This window comes from Vicugna pacos, chromosome 17, assembly GCF_048564905.1.
Source record: "Vicugna pacos chromosome 17, VicPac4, whole genome shotgun sequence".
Taxonomy (NCBI): Eukaryota; Metazoa; Chordata; class Mammalia; order Artiodactyla; family Camelidae; genus Vicugna; species Vicugna pacos.
Genome location: NC_133003.1, coordinates 52,964,271 through 52,986,423, shown reverse-complemented (window position 1 = coordinate 52,986,423; position 22,153 = coordinate 52,964,271). Strand labels below are relative to the sequence as shown.

Here is a 22,153-nt window from a genome sequence, read left to right as displayed (position 1 = left end):
GGGGGCCTTCGCGGCCGCGGGGCCCCGCCTGGACCACCGTGCGCCTCGCTGCGAGGCCACCCGGCGCCGGGCACGCCGGCACCGCGCCCGTCTCTCCAGGTAAAGGGACGAGCGGTGGTCGGAGGGCTGCGTCTGGGGCGCAGAGCAGGGGCTCTGCGGGGGCAGGAGCAGGCCTCAGAGCTGCTCTCTCTTGCACACGCGCACACGCGCGCACGCTGCGGGCCTGGCACCGCGGGTGAACGGCGGAGGTCAAGCCGTGGCCTCCCAGGTGACACGGCTTGCCTGGTCCGAGTCCGGCCTCTGGGTGGGTGTGCGTCTTGTGAGTGGGACCCTGTGCGCCTTGGGGCGGCCTGTGCGCGACTCTCAGGGCCTCTCGTGGGGGTCTGCCAGGGGCTCCAGCCAGGGCGGATGTGTGTCTGCAGTCCCCTGGGGGTGTCTGGTCTCTCCCCTGGCGTGTGGCCCTGGGGCGTGCAGGTCCCTCTGGTCTCCTGCTCAGTGTCTGTGCGTGACCATGGTCTGCGTGCAAGCTCACATCATTGGTGTGACACCTTCTCTGGGTCAGAGGTGGGTCGCCGTCTTGGGGACTGGGCCAGCGTGGCTGCAGAGTTCTCCGGTTGTCCCAGCACATTCTTCTGGGACCAGGAGCATCGTCATGGCAACCACTTGGCCACCTTGTCACTGGAGCAGATGTGCCTATAGCAACGTCAAGGGGCTCAATCAGTCCCTGTACTGCCATCCGCCCACAGCAGGCGGGCAGGCCACCTCTTGTCCCCCAGCCCCTGGGCTCTAGAAACCCGCCCAAGCCCACCGCCCACCAGCCTGGTCCTAGGCCGGGCCTGACGAGTCTGGGAACAGCCTCCATATCTTCACTCATCCTTTTGTTTTCTGTTTTTTTTTTTCAATTGAGATATCGTTGATGTACAATATTATATAAGTTACAAGTGTACAATGTAGTGAGTCACAATTTTTAAAGGTTAGGCTCCATTTACGCTTATTATAAAATACTGGCCCTATTCCTTGTGCTGTGTGGATGTCCTTGTAGTTTATTTTATACACAACAGTCTGTCCCCCTTAATCCCTTCCCCCTGTCTTGCCCCTCCCCCTTCCCGCTCCCTGCTGGTAACCACTGGTTTGTTCTCTTTATCTGTCAGTTTCCTTTTTGTTATATTCAGTAGTATGTTTTATTTTTTAGATTCCAAATACAAGTGATATCATGCAGTACTTCTCTTTGACTTACTTCACTTAGCATCATACCCTCCAAGTGCATTCATGTTGTGAATGGCAAAAATCATTCCTTTTTATGACTAAGTAGTAGTCCAGTGTGTGTGTGTGTGTGTGTGTGTGTGTGTGTGTGTTTGCACATCTTTGTTTCTTTTTAAATTTTATTTGTTTTTTTAATCGAACTATAGTTGAGTTACAATATTATATTAGTTTCAGGTGTGGAGCATAGTGATTCAGTAGTTTTACAGATTATACTCCATTAAAAGTGATTACAAGATAACGACTGTCATTCCCTGTGCTGTACAGTTTATCCTTGTTGCAATCTTTTTTAAAAAATTGAGGTATAGTCAGTTACAATGTGTCAGTTTCTGGTGTACAGGATAACATCCTAGTCGTGCATAGTAAACAGTCTTATGGTTACTGGGGGAAAGGGAGTGGGAAGGGATAAATTTGGGTGTTTGAGATTTGAAAACACTAACCACTATATATAAAAATAGGTTAAAAAGCATATTTCTTCTGTATAGCACAGGGAATTATATTCAATATCTTGTAATAACCTTTAATGAAAAAGAAAATGAAAACAAACATACGTATACTACATCTTCTTTATCCAATCATCTGTTGATGGACTCTTGGGTTGTTTCCATATCTTGGCTGTTGTAAATAATGCTGCGATGAACACTGAGGTGCGTGTATCTTTTTGAACTAGTGTTTTCATTTTTTTCAGATATGTACCCAGGAGTGGAATTGCTGGGTCATATGGCAGTTCTATTTTTCATTTTTTGAGCAACCACCATCCTGGTTTCTACAGTGGCTGCACCAATTTACATTCCCACCAATGGTGCACAACTGTTCCCTTTTCCTCACATTCTCACCAGCATTTGTTATTTGTGTTCTTTTTGATGATGGCCATTCTGACAGGTGTGAGGTAATACTGTGGTTTTAGTTTGCATTTCTCTGATGATTAATGATGTTGAGCACCTTTTCATGTACCTGTTGGCCATTTGTATGTCTTCATTGGAGAATTGATTGTTTAGGTCTTCTGCCTATTTTTGGATTGGGTTGTTTGTTTTTTTTTATATTAAGCTATATGAGCTGCTTGTATATTTTAGAAATTAGTCCCTTGTCAGTCGCATTTTTTGCAGATATTTTCTTCCATTCTGTAGGTTGTCTTTTCGTTTGTTGATGGTATCCTTAACTGTGCAAACGCTGTTAAGTTTAATTAGGTCCCGTTTGTTTATTTTTGCTTTTATTTCCATGACTCTAGGAGCTGGTTCAAAAAAATTTTTGCTGTGATTTATACCCAGGAGTGTCCTGCCTATGTTTTCCTCTAGGAGTTTTATAGTGTCTGGTCTTACATTCAGGTCTTTAATCCATTTTGGGTTTATTTTTGTACACAGTGTTAGAGAGCGCTCTAACTTCATTCATTTACAGGGAGCTGTCCAGTTTCCCCAGCACCGCTTGCTGAGGAGCCTGTCTTTTCTCCATTGTGTGTTCTTGCCTCCTTTGTTGTAGATTAATGGGCCATAGGTGTGTGGGTTTACTACTGGGCGCTCTGTCCTGTTCCATTGATCTATGTGCCTGTTTCTGTGCCAGTACCATGCTCTTTTGATTACTGTAGCTCTGTAGTAGAGTCTGAAGTCAGGGAGCGTGATTCCCCCAGCTCTGTCCTTCTTTCTCAGGATTGTTTTGGCTATTTGGAGTCTTTCATGTTTCCATACAAATTTTAGCATCTTTTGTTAAAATTTCCCCAATTCTGGGGGAAATGTCATTGGTAATGTGACACGGATTGCATTGAATCTGTATATTGCCTTGGATAGCATGGCTGTTTTAACAGTGTTGATTCTTCCCACCCAAGAACACGGTGTATCTTTCTATCTGTTTGTCATGTTCAGCTTCTTTCATCAGTGTCTTACAGTTATTGGAGTACAGGTCCTTTGCCTCCTCAGGTAGGTTTATTCCTAGGTATTTTATTCTTTTTGATATGATGGTGAATGGGATTGTTTCCTTAATTCCTTTTTCTGATACTTCATTGTTAGTGTATAGAAATGTAACAGATTTCTGTATATTAATTTTGTATCCTGCAGATTCATCAAGTTCATTGATGAGCTCTAGAAGTTTTTTGGTGGTGTCTTTAGGGTTTTTTGTATATAGTATCATGTCATCTGCTAACTTCTTCCTTTCTGATTTGTTGGATTCTTTTTATTTCTTTTCTGAGTGCTGTGGATAGAACTTCTAATACTATGTCGAATAAAAGTGGCGAGAGAGGACATTCCTGTCTTTCCTAATCTTAGAGGAAATGCTTTCAGCTTTTCAGTGTTGAGTATGATGTTGGCTTGGTTTTCTCATATACGGCCTTTATTATGTTGATGTATGTTCCCTCTTTTCTTTCTTTCTTTTCTTTCTTTTTTTTTCCTTTTTTTTTTTGCAGGGAGGAGGTAATCAGGTTCATTTATTGATTTAGTTTTTCGATGGAGGTACTGGGAATTGAACCCAGGACCTCGTGCGTGCTAAGCGTGCGCCCTACCGCTTGAGCTATACCCTCCCCCCCGAGGTATGTTCCCTCTGTGCCCACTTTCTAAAGACTTTTTTTTTTTATCATAAATGGGTGTTGAATTTTGTCAGAAGGTTTTTCTGCGTCTATTGAGGTGATCATATGGTTTTTATCCTTCAGTTCATTAATGTGCTATATCACATTGATTGATTTGCAGATATTAAAAAAATCCTTGCAGCCCTGGGGTAAATCCCCCTTGATCATGGTGTAGGATCCTTTTGATGTATTGTTGGATTTGGTTTGCTAATATTTTGTTGAGGATTTTTGCATCTATGTTCATCAGTGATACTGGCCTATAATCTTCCTCTTTTGTGATATGTTTGTTCACTTTTGGCATCAGGGTGATGTTGGCCTCATAGAATGTTTGGAAGTGTTCCTTCCTCTGCAATATTTTGGAGTAATTTGAGACAGATAGGGATTAACTATTCTCTAAATGTTTGGTAGAATTCACCTGTGAAGCCATCTGTTCCTGGACTCTCATTTGTTGGGAGTTTTTTAATGACTGGATTCAATTTCATTACTGGTAATTGGTCTGTTCATATCTTCCATTTCTTCCTGGTTCAGTCTTGGGAGATTGTACATTTATAAGAATTTGTCCATTTCTTCTAGGTTGTCCATTTTATTGTCCTTCATTCTCAGTCAACCAATATTAACCCCCAGCTATGGAGAGCCAGTGGCCACAAAGACAGATGAAGTCCTGCACTCAGGAAACTTAATAAACATGTAATACTCAAAACTTACACTTCCTCAGCCTTTATAGTGTACCAGGCACTGTGCTCATTTAATCACTGTGATAAATCTATTTCTGCTCCCATTTTACGAATGGGGACATGAAGGCACAGAGAGGTTAAGGTACTTGACCAAAACCACACAGCAGTGGATAGCAGAGGCAGGTCTGAATGTAGGGTATCTTGCTCCTCGGTCCATGCTCTTGACCATTATACTGTACACCCTCTAATAAGTGAGAAATATTATTTCAGATAGTGGAAAATACCACAAAGAAAAAAAAAATAGTGGATGAATAGGGCTGGAAGCCAGGGTGGTTGGAAGTACATACTTGAAATGTTGGCATTTGAGTTGAGTCTTACTAACCAGAAAGAGCCAGCCATGCAAAAGTCAGAGGGAATAGCATGTGCAAAGGCCTGGGGGCAGGCAAAACAGAAAGGAGGCCTCTGTGGCTGGAGGCTAGTGAGGGCAGGGCTCTGTGCTGTCACAGATGAACTCCCACATCTCAGTGACTCCCCACAAGAGACGTATTTCCTGCCCTTAGGTGTTCTGGATCAGCAGGTGGCTCTCTTCCAGGTGGCCATTCAGGAACCCAGAGCCCTTCCTTCTGGGGCTCCACTGCCCACACTCCATGACCCCTCTGGGTGGATGTGTCAAGCCGGTGGAAGGGAAAGAGTGTGGGAGATGTTGATGGGTCCAGATGTCAAGCACACCACCCCTGCTTCATGGTCCAGAGCCTAGTCCCGTGGCCACTCCCAAGTGCAAAGGACAGGGGAAGCGTGGTCCAGCAGTGCGACCTGGGAGAAGAAGACTGGGTGTGGTAAGAATTCAGGCAGACTCAGCCACACCAGTGGCTGGTGGGCGTGCAGACAGAGAGCAGTCATGTGTGACTTGCTGATGGAGGGGGCGGACAAGACAAAACCTAAGACTGACTCTAGGACCAAGCTGGTGGAGGTGGAGAAACCAAGGCTCTGGGTTCGGGGTGGGAGGGTCCGTCAAACGAAGCGGCCCTGTACCCACTGTGTGGTCAGTGCTGAGGCTGTTCCTTCTCAGGAGAGCAGGTGTGACTGTCTTCACACGGGCCCTGTGGTCGAGTGCCCCCGTCCCGCACCCACTGTTAGGTGGCTGTGCTGCTCCCCCCGTTAGGAGCGTCTCCTTCCCGACATGTGGATCGGGCTGGCCCCGCAGCCTGCTTTGGCCCGGGGGACATGGCGGAATTAACGCAGTACCAGCGCTGGGCCTGGCCTCAAGGAGCCTGGCCGCTTCTGCTCCTGATTTTGGAATCCTCCTCCTCTCATGTGAACAAGCTTGGGCTAGCCTGCTGGAGATTTCTGCCAAGACCAGCAGGGCCGCCTGCCTGACCCACAGCTGCCCATAGATGCGTGCAGAAGCCCAGCTGAGATCAGAATGGCCCGACTCACCCATGGATTCAGGAGCAATAGTAACATTATTTGAAGTCATTGAGGCCTTGAGTTTTGGGGTGTTTTATTCCTCGGCAATAGCTAACTGATACACTTTTGTGAGCAGGCCAAGGACCCTGGTCGTGAAGCCTGTGCCTATCTGGGTGAGTCCCTGTGTCTCCCTAGTTTTGGCTGGAAGGCAGCCCTGGAGCACCACGAAGGGTATGTGGCTCTAATTCCAGCAGCTCAGGACGAGAGTGAAGGCAGGGCTGTGACTGCATGTGGTGGCCCCAGGCTGGCTTGATGGCACATAAGTAGAGGCAGAGACCTGGGAGGAGGCGGTGACATCCTTCCAGGGAAGAGATGATGGTGGCTGGCGTCGGTGAGGAGGACGGGCAGGCTGCGGGGTGCCCGGGGAGTGTCAGGGCTCGGTGACCTGCGGGGTGCGCCCAGGAAGGTGGACGGAGCAGTTGACGGCACCCAGTGTCTGGCGTGGGCACCCAGTGTGGTCCACACCTGAATCCGTTCCACCTTCCTTCAGCCTCCTTTGGGGTGGTAGGAGGCTCAGGACCAGATGCCCTGACTGACGTGGGACATCCCTGACCACACCCTCACTTGCTGGTGGCGGGGCCTTGAAGCAGTCACGTCTCTTCCCTGGGAATGGCGGCCTCCTTGGGGCTTGGGAAACACGTCACAGGCTTGCCTGAAGGTGGCAGGAGGTGGCTCCGCCTCAGGTGGTGGAGAAAAACTCCGCCCCAGGACTCTCGTGCCCCAGTTCTCCTGAGGGGTTCCCTTGAGTGGAGGGCGTGGGGCAGGGAGCGTGGGCGGACTCGGGGTTCCCTGGGCCGTGTGCCAGGCCCATCCCTGAGGGGCCTTCGGGGAGATACAGGGCCTGGCCTGGGGAGCCCTGAGCCACTTTTACACTCAGTCCAGAGGGCGTGTGAGTGTGTGCACACACACGTCTGCACAACGGTCAGGAGCGGCATCCCTCCCAGGCCCCCTCCGAACTGCTCTGCTGCCTCTGGGGCTGCGGAAGGGCTTCCCCGGGAGGCACACGTCCTGGCTGGGGCCATCCCTCCGCTGGCCTTGCTGTGTGGCCTGGTGTGCAGCCCTGCCCCTCTCTGGGCCTCGGTTTCTCTGTCTTTCATTAAAGTGAGAGATTCAGTCCAGGTCTGAGGCCGCACGCCGCTGGCACCAAGGCCAAGTTCAGCTTGAGTTTTGTTTTGCTCCTTCCTTATGGTGTTTGTCAACGTGCAGAAAAAGTGGGATATTTTACTTTAAAACTCCAAATGTTCAGCGCCTCTTGAAAAACCAGGAGGTCTGGCCACGGGGCAGCCCACGTTCCCACATTCCCACGGTGGGCTTGACTGAGTGGCTTGCTTCCCGAAGTTTCCTTACACCTGGGCCCTGGCTTCTGTGCTTTCGGCTCCATAGTCCTGGGCTCCCTGATCTTTTGATTCAGCCTGTTATGATTTTGGCTTTTTAATGTCAGTTTTGTTGAAAAACCACTTTAGAAATAAATCAAAGAGGGGGAAAATACCTTTGCCCAACACAGAGCCGAATATTTATTACCGCAAGCCGTGTCTCAGGAATCTCATTGTTCTCGGGAGAACAGTAATAATAGAAATAGTAATAATTAATAATGTTAATATTTAGCATTGGTCCATCTCGCTGTAACTCAAAGAGCCTGGCAGTCGGTACCAGGAGGAAGGACCCTACACAGTCCTGTGGGGTAGGGATTATGACGCCCGCTTTACAGATGAAGAAACTGGGGCTCAGAGCACAGCTGAGCTGGGCGCTCAGAGGGAGGGCAGCCCCCAGGCTTGGGAACTGACCGTTTGCTAAGCAGCCCTGTGAAGGCTGCAGCCAGCCCGACCATTCTTCTCACAGCCCGGCTGCCCCGTGCAGGCCCACTGCTCACCCGGGTGGTAAGGGAGGACATGGGGTGACATCTGATACCATGTCACGGAATTAACGTTAAATGATCATCTGGGGAGTCTGGTCAGAACCTCCCCAATCCTCAGGTGACATGAGACCAGGACTGACCAGGACTGACCAGGACTGCATGATTGGGAAGACACTGTAGGTGTTCCAAGGCAGAGAGAAACTGTGACATGGGAGCTTCAAGAAACTTCTGTGTGTTTTCTCCTCCCTTATCCATCCACCTGCCCATCCACCCATCCACTGACCCACCCATCCATTATCTATCCATCTCTCCATCCACCCATCCCTACTTACCCATCCATCTACCCACCCACTGGCCCACCCACCAGCCCCCCCCATCCATTATCTTTCCATCCACCCATTCACTTATCCATCCATCCATCCATCCATCCATCCATCCATCCATCCATCCACTCATCCCTTTACAAGCCTACTCGCCCTGGCACCCAAGTAAAGAAGAAAAAAATGGTCCAAGGGAAGAGGTCAACCAACCGTCCAGCCATTTTATTTGTCCATGCTGTGATCCAGGCCCAGTGCTGACACAACCTAGACACTGAGGGGCTCCCAGTGCATGGGGCCATGGGCTGTGATCTCAGAGGTATCTGAGTTCATCAGCATCCGTGGGCACAGAGTTCAGAGGTGCCATCTCTTGGTGGCTTAACACAATCGCCAAAGGTCCCTGCAGGCTGCCTCACACCACAAGCCCTCACCCACAAGCAGAGACACCCGGGACCAGCAGAGGCACAGGCACACACCACCCTGAATCTCCCAGGCATGTGGAGAGAGATACACAGGTAGGCACACGCAGGAGCACCGGGAACAGACGCATGCCAGCACCCAGAAGTGCTTGAAGGTGCAGTCACACGACAAGCCCAAAGATTCCTAAAGTCACACACACACACACACACACACACACACACACACACACACACACAGAAATGCACATGGACACACATTAGAACATCCACAGCCTCCTGGAGGAGAGCTTTCCAGTTTGAGAGGCACTGGATGAAGATGGACCTGGACACAGAGGCCTCGTCCACACTTCTTTCTGCCAGTCTGCCCTGGGACTGCGACATCCAGGAAGCTCTGCTGGGCCCTGCTGCTTGTGGGACCCCTTCTCGAGGACTGCACCTCACTGCCCCGGGGACACAGCACCGGCAGGGTGTCCTGGTGAGCGGGCTCCCTGAGCTGGCTTCTGCCAAGTGGCGATGACCTGTCCCTGTGATGGTCACACGCTGCCAGGGGCACGAACCTGCTCACCACGTGGCTCATCACGAGGTCACCACTCGGGGACCCGACTCACCCGGTCTGAGCTCACCAGGCTGAGGCTGGGGGCTGCTTCCTTCCTGGGCAACACCAAGGACACCGCAGCCAGGCATCCGGCATTTTCTCCCACTTGGCCATCAGACTAAAGAACCCAGCCATGTGAAGGTCCTCGTGGGGCCTGACCCCACACCCAGGCCTCGCCCCTCCTCACCCCAAAGGGAGCACCAGAATTAAGCAGCGGCACAAGCCATGGAACGACACAGGCAGACCCGATATAAATAAAATATTCATATAAAAATAGTCTCTTACAAAATATTCTCTCTTATCCAGTGGCTCACTTTCCGGAAGGTGGAAGCTGCTGGGAGTCTTAATGCTCCCTCTCCTCTCTCTCTGTATCCCAAACCGGACTTTTCTAGTGGGGACGCGTGAGCTGGGGAGGACTACAGGATAGGGGACGTGTTCTGGAAAACGCCCCCAATTCTGGACCAGCTTAAATTTCTGAATAATTAGCAGCAAACAGCAAAAAAATATGTGTGTGTGTGTATGTATCTATATGCGTATAAAGGATGTCTGCTCTGGGACTTGAAACATCTAGTGTTGCAAGGGGGTACTTGCCAAATCAGCTCGTAGGAATATCTGTGGAAAGAGCAGTGATGCACAGGTCTACTCGGCTCCTCGTCCTAGCGACAAACTTATCCCGCAAGGAAAGCTAGCGGTCCACTTCGATTGCAGAAAACGGATCCTGACGAGGTGGAAGGGTTCTTTTTAATTAAATAAATTAATATTATTTTTTATCAGAATAAACTGTTAAATATTGCTGTGATGAGGCCCAGGGCTCCAGAGTTCCTGGCGGGAATGAGGGCGCTGCTCCGGCCGCGGAGGGTCCTGGGTGGTGTGGCCCGGACGACGCGGGGCCCTGGCGGGAAAGCCCGGGAGGGGCCCCCACGGCAGGAAAGACGAGCGGAGCGCTCCTGCGGCTCCCGGGCCCTCGGCGCCCGCCCCGCCGCTCACTTGCAGGTGTAGACCTCGGTGCGCTCGCTGCACGTGTTGCACTTGACGAAGCAGCACCAGTGGAACTTGCAGTTGCACTGCCACACGCGGGCGTACTGGTGGGTGTTGTAGCCGCGGCCGCAGCACATGAGGTCGCAGCCGCTGGCCTGCGGGGCCGTCTTGTTGCAGGCGCGGCCCTGCGTGCCCACGCTGCCCGTCACCGGGTCCTCCTCGCAGTAGTTGGGCGACTTCTCGATGTACACCAGGTCTGTGTCCATGGGCTTGCGGTAGGACAGCGGCTTCTTGATCTTGAGGAAGGTGGGCCGCTTGTTGCGGCTGGCGCGCACGGGCTCCACGTGGACCGCCTCGTTGTACTTGTCCTTGAGCACGTAGCCCAGCTCCCGGAACTGGGGCAGCGTGGTCCAGCAGGTCTTGGTGGTGCAGGAGCCCGACACGCCGTGGCACTTGCACTCCAGCTTCATGTTCTCCTCCAGGATCTGCGGGGCGGGCGGGGAGAGCACAGTGCACGTCACTGGCTGTGGCGGCCCGGGGACCCCAGCCCGCCCGCCCCCGCCCACCTGGCCGGCTCTGGCTTTAGTTTCTCTCTTTGGTGCGGGAGACCCAGACTGGGTTCGGACCCCTCTCACCTGCCGCCTCCGTGCTGTGCCTTCCACCGGGACGGGCCTGCCCTCCCTGCCTCCCCACCCCGTGTGGTCCTTGCACAGGTGCGTAGATCAGTGCAGGCCAGTCCAGACCTCAGACAGGTTCTCTCTGTGCTGCATGGGCTTCAGATCATTTTTGAACCAGCATTTAAAAACCAGGAGATATTCAATGACAGATTTTCAGGGGTTTTTTTGGCAAACAGAAAGCGCATCTGGCCACTCTGGGGCGATATTCAAATTATTTCATAGCCAGTGCGGCCAGGTGCTCACCTGCTGGCATAGGAGTTGGCCACAAATGCCAGCAGGGCAGCTCTGCTGTGTCTGGCTCACCGCAGCCGCTGCCAGCACCGTCACGTGGCAGCAGTGCCGGGAGCTGTACCAGCACCTGCCTCCTCTCCCATGGGTTGGCATCCCTCAACTTGCCACAGTCCTTACTGCTCCCTGCTGCCTCCCTGACCTCAGCTCTCCAGAGCTGTGATTGCAGTGGACCCCGAGTCTGGGAGCCCTGACGCTGATGCAACCCACCCTGGCGCCCAGGCTAGCGGCTGTGCGCCTTCTTCTGAGTCCCAACACCTCCTGGGCTTCCAGTATCAAAGTATGAGAGGCAGCAGCATGAAAAGCATTCCGGCCCAGGTTTGACCCCCAGATCTCACAGGAACGTGCTGTGTGCCCTACGGGCAGCTTCAGCACAGAGCTGCAGCTTCCCCGCAGGCAGGATGGAGATGCTGACAGCGCTTAACTACAATCGTACAGTGAAGTCTGAGCAGAAACGAGAATGAGTCAGCTTCTGAGTACACACAAGGAGCTCGGATCTCCCCGGTGCGACGCGGAGAGAAAGACGCTGGGTGTGAAATGGAGCGTACTGTATGATCCCCTGGTAGGAAGCTCAAGGGCAGGCAAAACTAATGGCTGGTTTCCGCTTAATCCTTATTCACACAGAAGGGCAGTGGGCCAGAGACGGTCCAGGAGCTGGATCTGGCTGGCCCTGCTTCGGAACATCCCAGCAGCAGGAGAAGCCAACATCTGCCTGCCCCGCAGAACAGGGTATTTATATTGTTTTCAGGATTTTTTTTTAATCTTTGTCTCTTTCCTTCCCTTCTTCCTTTTCTTCCTTCCTCCTTCCTTCCTTCCTTTCCATCCCTCCCTCTTTCTTACTGTACATACAGTGAAGGAGGCACCTTTGGACTAAAGCTTCTCTTACTTTCTGATTATCTTCATCCTGGTTTCATCCTAACAGAGACTGACCGCCGTGCGCCAGGCACTGGCATGCAGCTGCACTCATGTGCTAGTGGACACACTTTGTGGGTCACGGTACCTGAGCGTCTTCGTGGTTCTTCGCTCAGACTCTCAGGCTGCCTTCACCCGTTACGTGGTGAAAGGCGGAGTGCACGACTGTGGAAGCGCCTGGACCCCGAGCCTTCCCCCGTGCGCGCCCTGGGCCCCGCTCTCACAGGTTGCGTCTCCCGTGTGATCCCATGTCACAGGACAAAGGCTGAGGCTTGGCTGACTCCCAGAGCTGATCCGTGAGGCGCTCGGAGGCGAGGGTCTCACTGCCGAGGGGTGCGAATCAAGTGCCTGGTGGCTGCTTACTTGCTGACCTTGGGGTTGTCACGGCCCCTCTCTGGGCCTCAGTGGCCTTCAGTAAACAGAGTGAATGCAATTCCATCTTTTCTGACAAAAGTTAGGGTGCTGGAACAGAATCAGGTATTCAAAAAATAGCCGTTAGTTCTGCCTCTGGACCTGGGCCTGTGCGGTTGCTGGGGACACATGTGAGAGGGTAAGAACCCTGTGTCCAGGGGTGGGTCCGTGTCCAGGGTCCTCCCAGCCCCAGATGCTCGGCCGCAGGAGGAGGTGATGAGTGCCGGGTCACTATCCTCAGCAGAAGGGAAGGTCCCTGTGTTTCAACCCGTGTCTGCGATCAAGCAAGCAGCGATGCCGGAGGCAGCCCGGGTGTCTGGGGACAGGGGTCCTGGCTGGCTGAATGCTCTGGTTTCAGGACACCTTGCGGAACGGAGCACTTACTGAGCTCTGACACCTGTATCCAACCTCTGCACACGTGCAGCTGGTAGTGGGTGAGCACCCCCCAGACAACAGAGGTGTCTGTTGGTCGTCAGGGAGGAGACAGTTCCCAGATGTCTAGCCCACTTTTCACGTTGGCCTAAATACTGTGGGCAAGAGTGAGCAAGGTTCAGAGGGTGCTGTGTGCTGGGGGCTGAGGACTGTCTCTGAGGCCTGGCTGATGGAGATTTAGTGCAGTTAGAGACGTCAACACACATGCCCGGCGGTGCTCTGATTCTGCCACTACTGAGTGTTGGCAAGGACGCAGAGTACCCGGAACACTGCCCGGGGCCAGATGGAGCTGAAGGTGCAAGGAGCTGGGCCTCGGACGTGTCATGTCCAAGGTGTGTGCCCCAGGGAACCGTAGGCTTGTGCGCACAGCCGCGTCCGTGATGGCTCCAAACTGGGCACTGTTGTCCATCTGCGGTGAAATGGACCAACAGAGGTGTGTGCGGGACAGGACCCACGGGAGCAGCGGCAGTGAACAGCCATAGTGACAGAGGCCAACCTCAGACACAGAGGGAGGGAAGAGGCGATGGTAAGAGAACCACAGAGTGGCGTCAGGTGTTTGGAGTTCAACGGCGGCACAGCTGGACTGGGCTGGTTAGGGGCACAGATGGAGGGGTTGCGTGTAATGACAGATAAGGAACGAGGGTCACAGGGACCGGGACAGTGGGTGTCCCTGGGGAGGGGGGAGGGACTGTGATGGCGCCCGGGGTTCTGGCAGTGCTCTGTTCCTTGATGTGGGTGCTTTATAATTACGCTCTCAAATCCACGCAGGTGATCTGTGCTTTTTTATATGTAACCTACACTTGGAATTTGTAAAAATGCAGTGGGTACGGGAGCCAAGGAGCACGTGGAAGGAGGCTCAGCACCATTAGCCGCCTGGGAAATGCAGATCAGAACCACGGGGCCCCTCACACGCGCTAGGACGATTACAGGGAGAGAGCCAGACATGAGAGCCATTAGTGAGGACGTGGAGAAATGGGAACCCTCGCCCACAGCTGGTGGGAAGTGAAATGGTGTGGTTCCCCAAGGGATTAAATGTGGGGTCACCGTGTGACCCAGCATTGTGATCTCGATGTTTGGGTCTCCCCCCCCCACTCCCCAGTACGTTGAAATCCTAACCTCCAGAGTGGTATCAGGTGGGGCCTTTGGGGGCATTCTCAAATCATGAGGGTGAAGCCCTCGTGAATGGGATCAGGGCCTCATGAGAGACCCCTCGCCCCTTGTTCGTGTGCAGACACAGAGAGGAGGCCCCTGCTCGGGACCAGGAAGAGCACCTTCTGCCAGGACACACTGTGCTGGCACCCTCATCTTGAACTTCTAGCCTCCAGAACTGTGCCACCCAGTCTGGGGCATTTTGTTGCAGCCGCTCGGGCATACCGAGACCCCCAGCATGCCCGCTCCCAGGTGTATACCCGGGAGAAATGAAAACACACGTCCACGTGAAAAACTAAGAGGAGTGTTTACAGCAGTATTCTTTAGAACAGCCACAAAGTGCTAAGTGGAAACAACCCAAACGCCCATCATCAGCTGGTGAACAGGTGAAACGTGGCGTATCCCTGCCGTGGAGTATTATTCAGCCATAAAAAGGAGCAAAGTGCCAACACCTGCTACAATGTGGACGGAGCTTGGAAACAGGATGCTTGGGGGAAAAGCCCGACACGAGTGACCGCATACTGCACCACTGCATTTGGATGCAGTGTCCAGAACAGGCAGATCCGTGGCGACAGAAGGTAGATGAGTGTGCAGGGAGGAGGCTGGAGAAATAGGGGGTGACCGCCAAATGCTACAGGCTTCTTTGCGAGGTAAACTGATCATGGTGATGGTTGAACACGTCACCAAATACGTTAAAAAGTGTTGACCTGTGCACTTTCAATGAGTGTGTCGTACAGTGTGTGAATTATACTGTGATAAACTTTTTTTTAAGTCCCTGGTAGGTTGTCGTGAGGCAGTGTGCATTGTATTTGTGGGTCTGTGACAACAAATGCTTCCTCAGCCACCAGCCGCAGTGGCAGGGCCGGGTGGGCAGGGCGGGGCCGCCGCCTCCTGCACGTGGCCTCCCCCGCCCTCTGTGGCCACCCGTGGCCCGAGGCTGTGGCGAGGTTTGTGTATGGTCCCTAATCAGATGGCATGCAGCCTGTTAGCCCTGCAAACTCTGCATTTTGAGAGCCTCGGTGACCGCAGTATGTCCGCATTAAGCTGGGCGTGATCATGCCTGCCCTGGCCAGGGCTGGTCACCCCGACGGGCACCAAGCCCTCTCCCCAGGCAGGCACAACAGCAGAGGGAGCCTGTGTGAGACACAGCCGCATCTCTGCACCCTCTGCCCCCATCCTGGAGCCAGGCTGGCTCCCAGCGTCAGAGCTGCCCAGGGGTCTTCTGGGGTTCCCCTTACGCTTGAAGAGCCTGGGTTGTGATTCAGTGTCGAATGGTTGAGGTCTTCAGGCTCTAAGAGGACGTGATTCCGTGCCCCGGCCCAGCTGCCCGGCGCACGGCAGGTGCTCTCGGGAAATGCCCAGGGGCAGATCACACTCCTGCATCACCAGGACAGCCAGCCCACGCAACCAGCCTGAACGTTCAGGGTCCTCGAGGCCCTGCCTGGCTGGGCACCCACCCTGCACTGCTGGATGGAGGGGCTGTCAGAGGGCCCAGGGGAGAGGGGCCATCAGGGCTCGGGGTCTCGGGCTCTGCCGTTGCACTACCCTGTGATGTGGAGAAGGAGAGCAAATGAGAGCTAGATGGGGAGGCCGAGTCTGGCAGGTGGTGCCTGGTACGTGGCCTCAGCAGGGCCAGCACACGCCTTTTCTCCTTCCACCTCTCGCCCCACCTGACAGTGGTCGGGGCCTCCGGTGACGACGAGGGGGCTGTGTTCCCTCCTCTCCCCTACCTGTCTCCTCTGGTCAGGCAGGGCAGGGACTGGCCTTCACAGGAGCTGAGGGCACGTGCTAAGCACCTACTGTGTGCCGGCACCATGCGGGGGCTGGGGAGTGGGAAGAGGAAATCAGATGAAGCCGCCACCCATGTAAAGAGCCTGGGGTGGTGGGGAGAGGAGCCAGCACCTGCTTCAAATAACAGAACAGGTGAGATGAAAATGGGACAGGATGAGGGCTGGAGAGCGAGGGAGGAGGCGGGGAGGCTAAATGACACTGATGGCAGAGGACAACCTCTGCAAGCAGAGGGCGGAGCCCGGGGGAGGCTGGCGGCACATGGCAGACTTGCTCTCACTTTCGTTTCCACCTGGAGGAAGCGGGGCAGAGCGCCCGGGGCTTCTGCAGAACAGGCCCGAGACCAGGCGGTGCCCAGGCAATAGTCCAGGTGCTGAGACTGCGCAGGGGCAGGGGGTGGGGGGCATCCCACAGGGCCTATGGCCCGTGCTAAAGAGGTGCAACTTTTTTCTTACTTAGTTTTTTAAAAATGAACTTTATTCTTTAAAAGTTATATATTTATAGAAAAATTGTGAAGAGTGCAGAGTTCCCACACCTCCTGTATCCAGCTTTGCCTAGGACTAACGTCTTACACAAGTGTGGAAATGATTTAATGAGGCCACATGAATTTATTATTATTAACTGAAGTCCATACTTCATTCAGATTCCCCTGGTTGATACCTTATGTCCTTTTTCTGTTCCAGGACCCCATCCAGGCCACCACATGGCATTTAGTCATCCTGTCTCCTTGGGCCAGGAGATGGGATTTTATTGTGTGTGGACAGGGAAGCCAGTGGCGGCCAGGAGCAGGATTTATGATTTTAAAAAGACCTCACAGAGGCTGTAACAAATGCACCACTCTCTCTGGTGCAGAGAGACTTGTGTATGTGAGGACAGGGGTATATGGGAAATCTCTGTACCCTCTGCTCAGTTTTTCTGTGAACCTAAAATTGCCGTGAAACAATAGTCTATTTAAAAAAAAAAATCCCAGGAGAGAAGCTGTAAGGAGGGACTGTCTCTGGAGCTGAGACTTGGCCGTCCCTGCTGCTGGCTCGGTGTCCTCGCTGGGCCCGCGTTTCCCCACTGTGAACTCCAGGGTTTAAGCTAAATGATTTCCAAGGCTGCTTCTGACTCTCCGAGAATCCTGACCTGTATCCACCCTGCTCTTTAACCCAGAGTGTTCTCAGACCTCTGCAGCATCTGAGTGTCCTGCACCTGCTGAGAGATGGGCATTTCCATCCCATTTCACAGGTGAGGAAACTGAGGCTCAGAGAAACAAAGGGTTTTAATAACCAAGACCACAGAGGGGGCCGGATCCCCTCTGTGCGTCTCTCCAGACCACTCCCCACTCTTCCCGTCCAGCTCCCCGCCCCAGGCAGCTTGACTGTGCTGTGCCCCCGTGAGCTGGCTCTAGTCCCCCGATGATTCCTGTGGGTAAGTGGTTTGGCCCAGGGCACACTGGCCGTGGGATGGTTTGAGTGCAGCCCTTCCAGGTGGGAGGGACTGGAGGGGCCCCGAGGGCAGGAGTGAAGTCCTGGTAGTTATTCCTCCTCCTCCTCCCCGCTGGCCCACAGGGTGGCTGTGTTCCCCTATCAAAGGTCACAGCTCCTGCTCCGACGGCCTTCCTGTTCAGTCCCCTGAGATGCTAGCAGCTCTACCTCCTGGTCCTTCAGGCCTGAGGAAGTGATGGCCCCACTGTTGTCAGCCCCAGGGATCTGCACCACCCCCTGGGTTCCTTTAATCCTGTTCTCTGTACTTAGTAGCAATCTGGTTTGGGGGAGGGCTTTTAAAATTTTTTTTTGTTTTTTTAAGAAAATGGAGGTACAGGGGGTTGAACCCAGGACCTTGTGCATGCTAAACATGTGCTCTACCACTGAGCTGTACCCACACCCCAGCAATCTTTCTTTTTTAAGCAGCTCTATTGCAGTATAATGCACACACCGTATGATTCACTTGCTTAACGATTACGATTCAGTGGTTTTGAGTACATGCTGAGCTGTGTAACCATCACCACCATCTAATTTTAGGACATTTCTCATCACCCTAAATGAGCCCCCGTGGCCATCAGTAGTCACCCCCCATTTCTCCCTTCCTCTCCACCCCCGGCAACCACTAATCTACTTTCTGTCTTCACAGATTTGCCTATTGCGGCCATTTCATATAAATGCACTCGTACAGTATGCGGCTTTTTGTGTGTCCCGTCTGCTTCCTCCACATAATGCTTTCAGAGCTCATCAGGGTGCAGTGTGTGTCAGCACTTTCCTCCTTTTATGGCTGAATAATATTCCATTGTAGGGACATGCCACCCTCTATCCACCTATTCATCTGTTGTTGGCCTGCAGTCTCCAATGAAACTCTACTGAATTTCCCAGCTGGAGTGTGCCTGGGGTCCTGGCCTCGACCCCAGCATGGCACATAGTTCTCGGGGCAGAACCAAGGACGAGCCCCACCTCTTGACTCCCAGCCTTAGCTCTTTTCTCCTCGTCCATCTCTGGGCTCGGCACCTGCTGGTCCTTATCTGGAAGGCCGATCTTTACTGCCATTACAGAAGCTCGACCCAACAATTCCACCGCAGAATATGTGCCCTTTAGGGAGGCTCCTGCATGTGCAAAATGACAGCCTCACTGAGGCAGTATCTGAAGTATCAAAAGGCTGAAAGAATGTAAAGGTCCAGCAATGGGGACTGGTTCTGCAAATCACAGTGCACCTTAAACTGGAATGTCTTGCAGCTGCCAGAGAGAACGAGGCGGCCCTGTCCTTTCCAGTGCGGTACGTGGTGGAGAAAACAGCGGTGCAGGAAAGAATGCAGAACATGGGCTCGTTGGTGCGAGAGAAGAGACCTGCACGTACGTGTCCCTAAGAGCCTGGAGTACCATCTCTGGAAGAAGACATGAGACGTGGGTAGTCGCAGCCGCCTCCGGGGAGGGTACCTGGTACCAAGGGCCTTACTTTTCATAGGATGGTTCTTTGCACCGTTTGACTATTCTGCCATGTCAGAGAAAAAAACGTCATCTCCTCCACAAAGCCTTCCCAGATTGCCAGGGCAGTCACTGAACCCCTTCGGGTCTCCCTAGGTGTCCTGGGCTGCTGGGTGCTTCTCACCTTGTCCCCGTGATGACCGTCTAACCTGTCAGCATCCCCATCAGGCTAGCCGCTCTCTGTGGTGGGTGGACGTGGAGATATACCACTCAGACCCCCCCCTTCACAGCTACATGTGCTGGTAAACAGGGTATCAAAAAGGAAAAAAGCCCTGTTTTGCAGTGTTTGCTAATTCCTGTGGGATAAAAATGCTCCCACCACAGCCAGTTTTAAGCTACTAATGGTTTAACAATCAGCTTGCAAATCTCTAATATTTAACACGGGGGCTTGTAAGTGATAGGGGCCCTCTTCAGCACACAGCCTCCAGCTGTCAGATCCCTGGGGCTCTGGCCCGGCCACAGATACCTGCAGCCCTGCCTGCGGCTGGGGATTGTGAGGGGCAGGGGTCACGGTCTGGCCACTCTAATGGGCAGTACCTGCCCCAGAGCCCCCACCGAGGCTTTGCGGGGCCGGCATCATAGCCCCACTTCTGCCCCGACCTGCTCCCTGCCTCTCCCTTCACCGGCCCCTAGTGAACAGCTTGGACCAGAAAGCCTCTGCTCCCAGAGAACCCCACCTGTGACACTCCTCGGGGGCTGGGGCTAGGACTGCCCCTCCACCTCCCAGCCTCGGGCCGAGCACCTGGCCTGGAGCAGGTGCTGGCCAGGTGCAAGGGGAAAGGAGGACCTAGTGTGCCTGCTGCCCTGTGCCTTTCACTCACTTACTTTGCACTGAGCACCTACTGTGTGCTGCGGGCATCACCCCTGCTGGGGAGGCCCTGGGAGGACCATGATGCAAGCAGATGCTGTCCCCACCTTCTGAGCCTGCAGACCCACGCCAGAAGCAGCCAGGGAATGAATGCTCCCCCTAAATCTAAGTGGGTGAGTGCTGCAAAGAGTGAAACAGAGAGCAAAGAAAATGTGACCCAGGAGGAGCTGCTCTGTGTGCAGCTCCAGGAAGCCTTCTCCAACAAGGCAAGGATACATTAGAATCAGCCAAACTTCCCTAAGTGGAGGATGGCCAGTGCACACCAGGGAACAGCACGTGCCAAGGCCCGGAGGTAGGAGGGATGCGGTCCATCCTGGAGACGAGGGAGGTGGGAGGCATGTAGTCCACCCCCCCACCACCAGGAGAGGAGGGAGGTGGGAGAGATGTGGCCTGCCCAGGAGAGGAGGGAGGAGACAGGTGTAGCTGGGGCACTGTGAGAGGGAGTTGGAGCTGGGAGGCATCAGGGCCGGACGTTCAGGGCAGGAAGGCACCTGGATTTTCCGTGAGCTGAGAAGTGTCATGAAGGGGCTTTTGTGCAGGGGAGTGATGTGGTATGACTGACACCTTGAAAGATCATTCCAGAGAGAGTGGAAATTATGTCAGAGTCAGAGTGGCTAGATGGAGATCTGGAGGGAAGCTGTCCCCATCACCCAGGCCAGAGAGGATGGTGTCTCGGAGGAAGGCAGTGGCAGGGGAGGGAAGAGGGTGTACTCGGTGGGGGAGGACCGCGGGGGTCTCACGGGCCTCTGATGGGTATGGAGGCTGTGCACAAAGACAGGGAACCAGAAGAGGGGCCACGCTTGAGGAAGCGCAGGAGCTGAGGGCGTCATGAGGACATTCCAGGCACACTGAGTGGCCAGGAAGAGGGGCCTCTGGGGAGCAAAAGGGTCTTTTGGTGCCACTGAAATCTGGCCCCAGTCAGCACGGGTGTCCACAGGGGTAATCCCAGTCAGGATTCAGTCACTTCCAGAGACTAAATAAAACAGGTGGTTGAAACCAGCCAAAAGTGGGACAAATACCTATAATTTGGGGTATTAAAAAGAAAATGATTGCAAAAGATGGGAGATGGAGAAAGATGAAAGCTTTAGATGACCACCAGCTCACTATGAGCAAAGAAGCTGCTAAAAAGCCAACCATCTGAGGCCAGATTAACTGAGGTCTAGCGCTCATAATATGGGAGGAGATGGTCTTGCTCTGATTTTCAGAACTGGACTCCACCCCAGCAGATGGATGGAACCAGAGAGCATGTGGAGAGAAGGGGGCAGGAGAGCCCAGGCTGAAGGGGCTGGAGCTGCTCAGTGTAGAGAAGGCAGTTGCTGCGGCCCTGGTCGTTGCCCCCTTACACTCTGCAGGCCTGTCCTGGGGCAGGCTGAGTGGGAGGGACTGTGCGTCTGTCTAGAGGACAGGACGGAGAGGGGAGTCACAGGAAGCAGATCCCAGCTTGCCGAGAGGCCAGCATCCCCACGGGCTGACCAGTGCTGGAGGGGCTGGCGGGAGGTGCGAGCTCCCCTTCCTGGGAGGGCGTGGGTGCAGCAGCTGGGGTCTGCAGTGGGGGTTCCTGCACCAGGTAGGGTAGGGCTGCTCTCAGTCGGCTTCTCTGTCCCCCAGCCCAGCCCCAAACCTGTCTGGAGCAGTAGGAAGGATTTTCCGCACCGCTGGAGGGAGAAAAATCTATCAATTTCTGACAGGTCCCCCAGGAAGTGCCAACAATGTACCAGGTGCTGCCCAGAGCCCAGAATTACCAGGGCGGGGTTCTCAGTCCTAGGAGGGGCCTTAGGAGAAACTTGGCTCCGGAAAACTCCTGATTCATCACGCTGCACAGATACTGTCGAAGCTGGCCTCCGGGGCTGTCTTGGTTCTCAGGGCTGCCCAGGGGGTCTGGGGTGGGCCTCCTGGAGAAGGAAGGGGTTCTGGCGGAGGGGAGGCCACACAGTGACCCCCAGCTCCCACACGTCCGTGCCCCACAGCGCTCCTGCAGCCAGGAGCCTCTGCTGCCTCCCCAGCACTGAGAGGCGTCTCGGCTTTAAAATCCAAAGCCTTGTGCCAGGGTGGAACTCCACTGCTCCCTTTCGCCGCCCCCAGGAGGACATAACGCCCCCAGCACAGGCCGGGAGGGTTTCCCCACCGCACGGCGATCGGCCTCGCCTCTGGGAGTGCACCTCTGCCCACGCCCAGCCCAGCCCTTGGAGGGCCTCCACCAACGCCACCTCTCCCTCGGGGTGCGCTGCCCCTGCCCCACCCAGCCCCAGCAGGGCTCCTCCAGCACGGACCTCTCCCCTCTGGCCCACTCTCGGCCCCCTTCCCCCCATGCCCCGTTTTACAGCCAGCGCGGTGGGGCCTTTGAGCCCTGTAACCCCTGACTCCCCAGTGAGGCCTTCCCCAGCCACGGACACTGGTGGTCGCTCCCAGTCCCCACTAGGCATTGCTAAGGACGGGCTGTGACTCACGCAAGTCAGGGCCAATAAGAGTGAGTCCTGGGGATTCGGTGCAAACAGGAGACAAGAACTGTTGGTTATTTCCCGCCGATGTGACAGGGAGGGATGTGGAGGCCGGAG

General features: G+C 54.0%; 1 protein-coding gene across 1 annotated transcript in view; it reads right to left on the bottom strand.

The window, feature by feature from the left end:
- Nucleotides 1-10,121: 10,121 nt before the first annotated feature.
- Nucleotides 10,122-22,153, bottom strand: part of WNT7A (Wnt family member 7A) — a 57,913-nt gene continuing 45,881 nt past the window's right edge. The window contains exon 4 of the mRNA XM_015241371.3: nucleotides 10,122-10,601. Within this exon, the coding sequence (XP_015096857.2) occupies nucleotides 10,122-10,601 (480 nt within the window). The remainder of the gene's footprint in view (nucleotides 10,602-22,153) is intronic.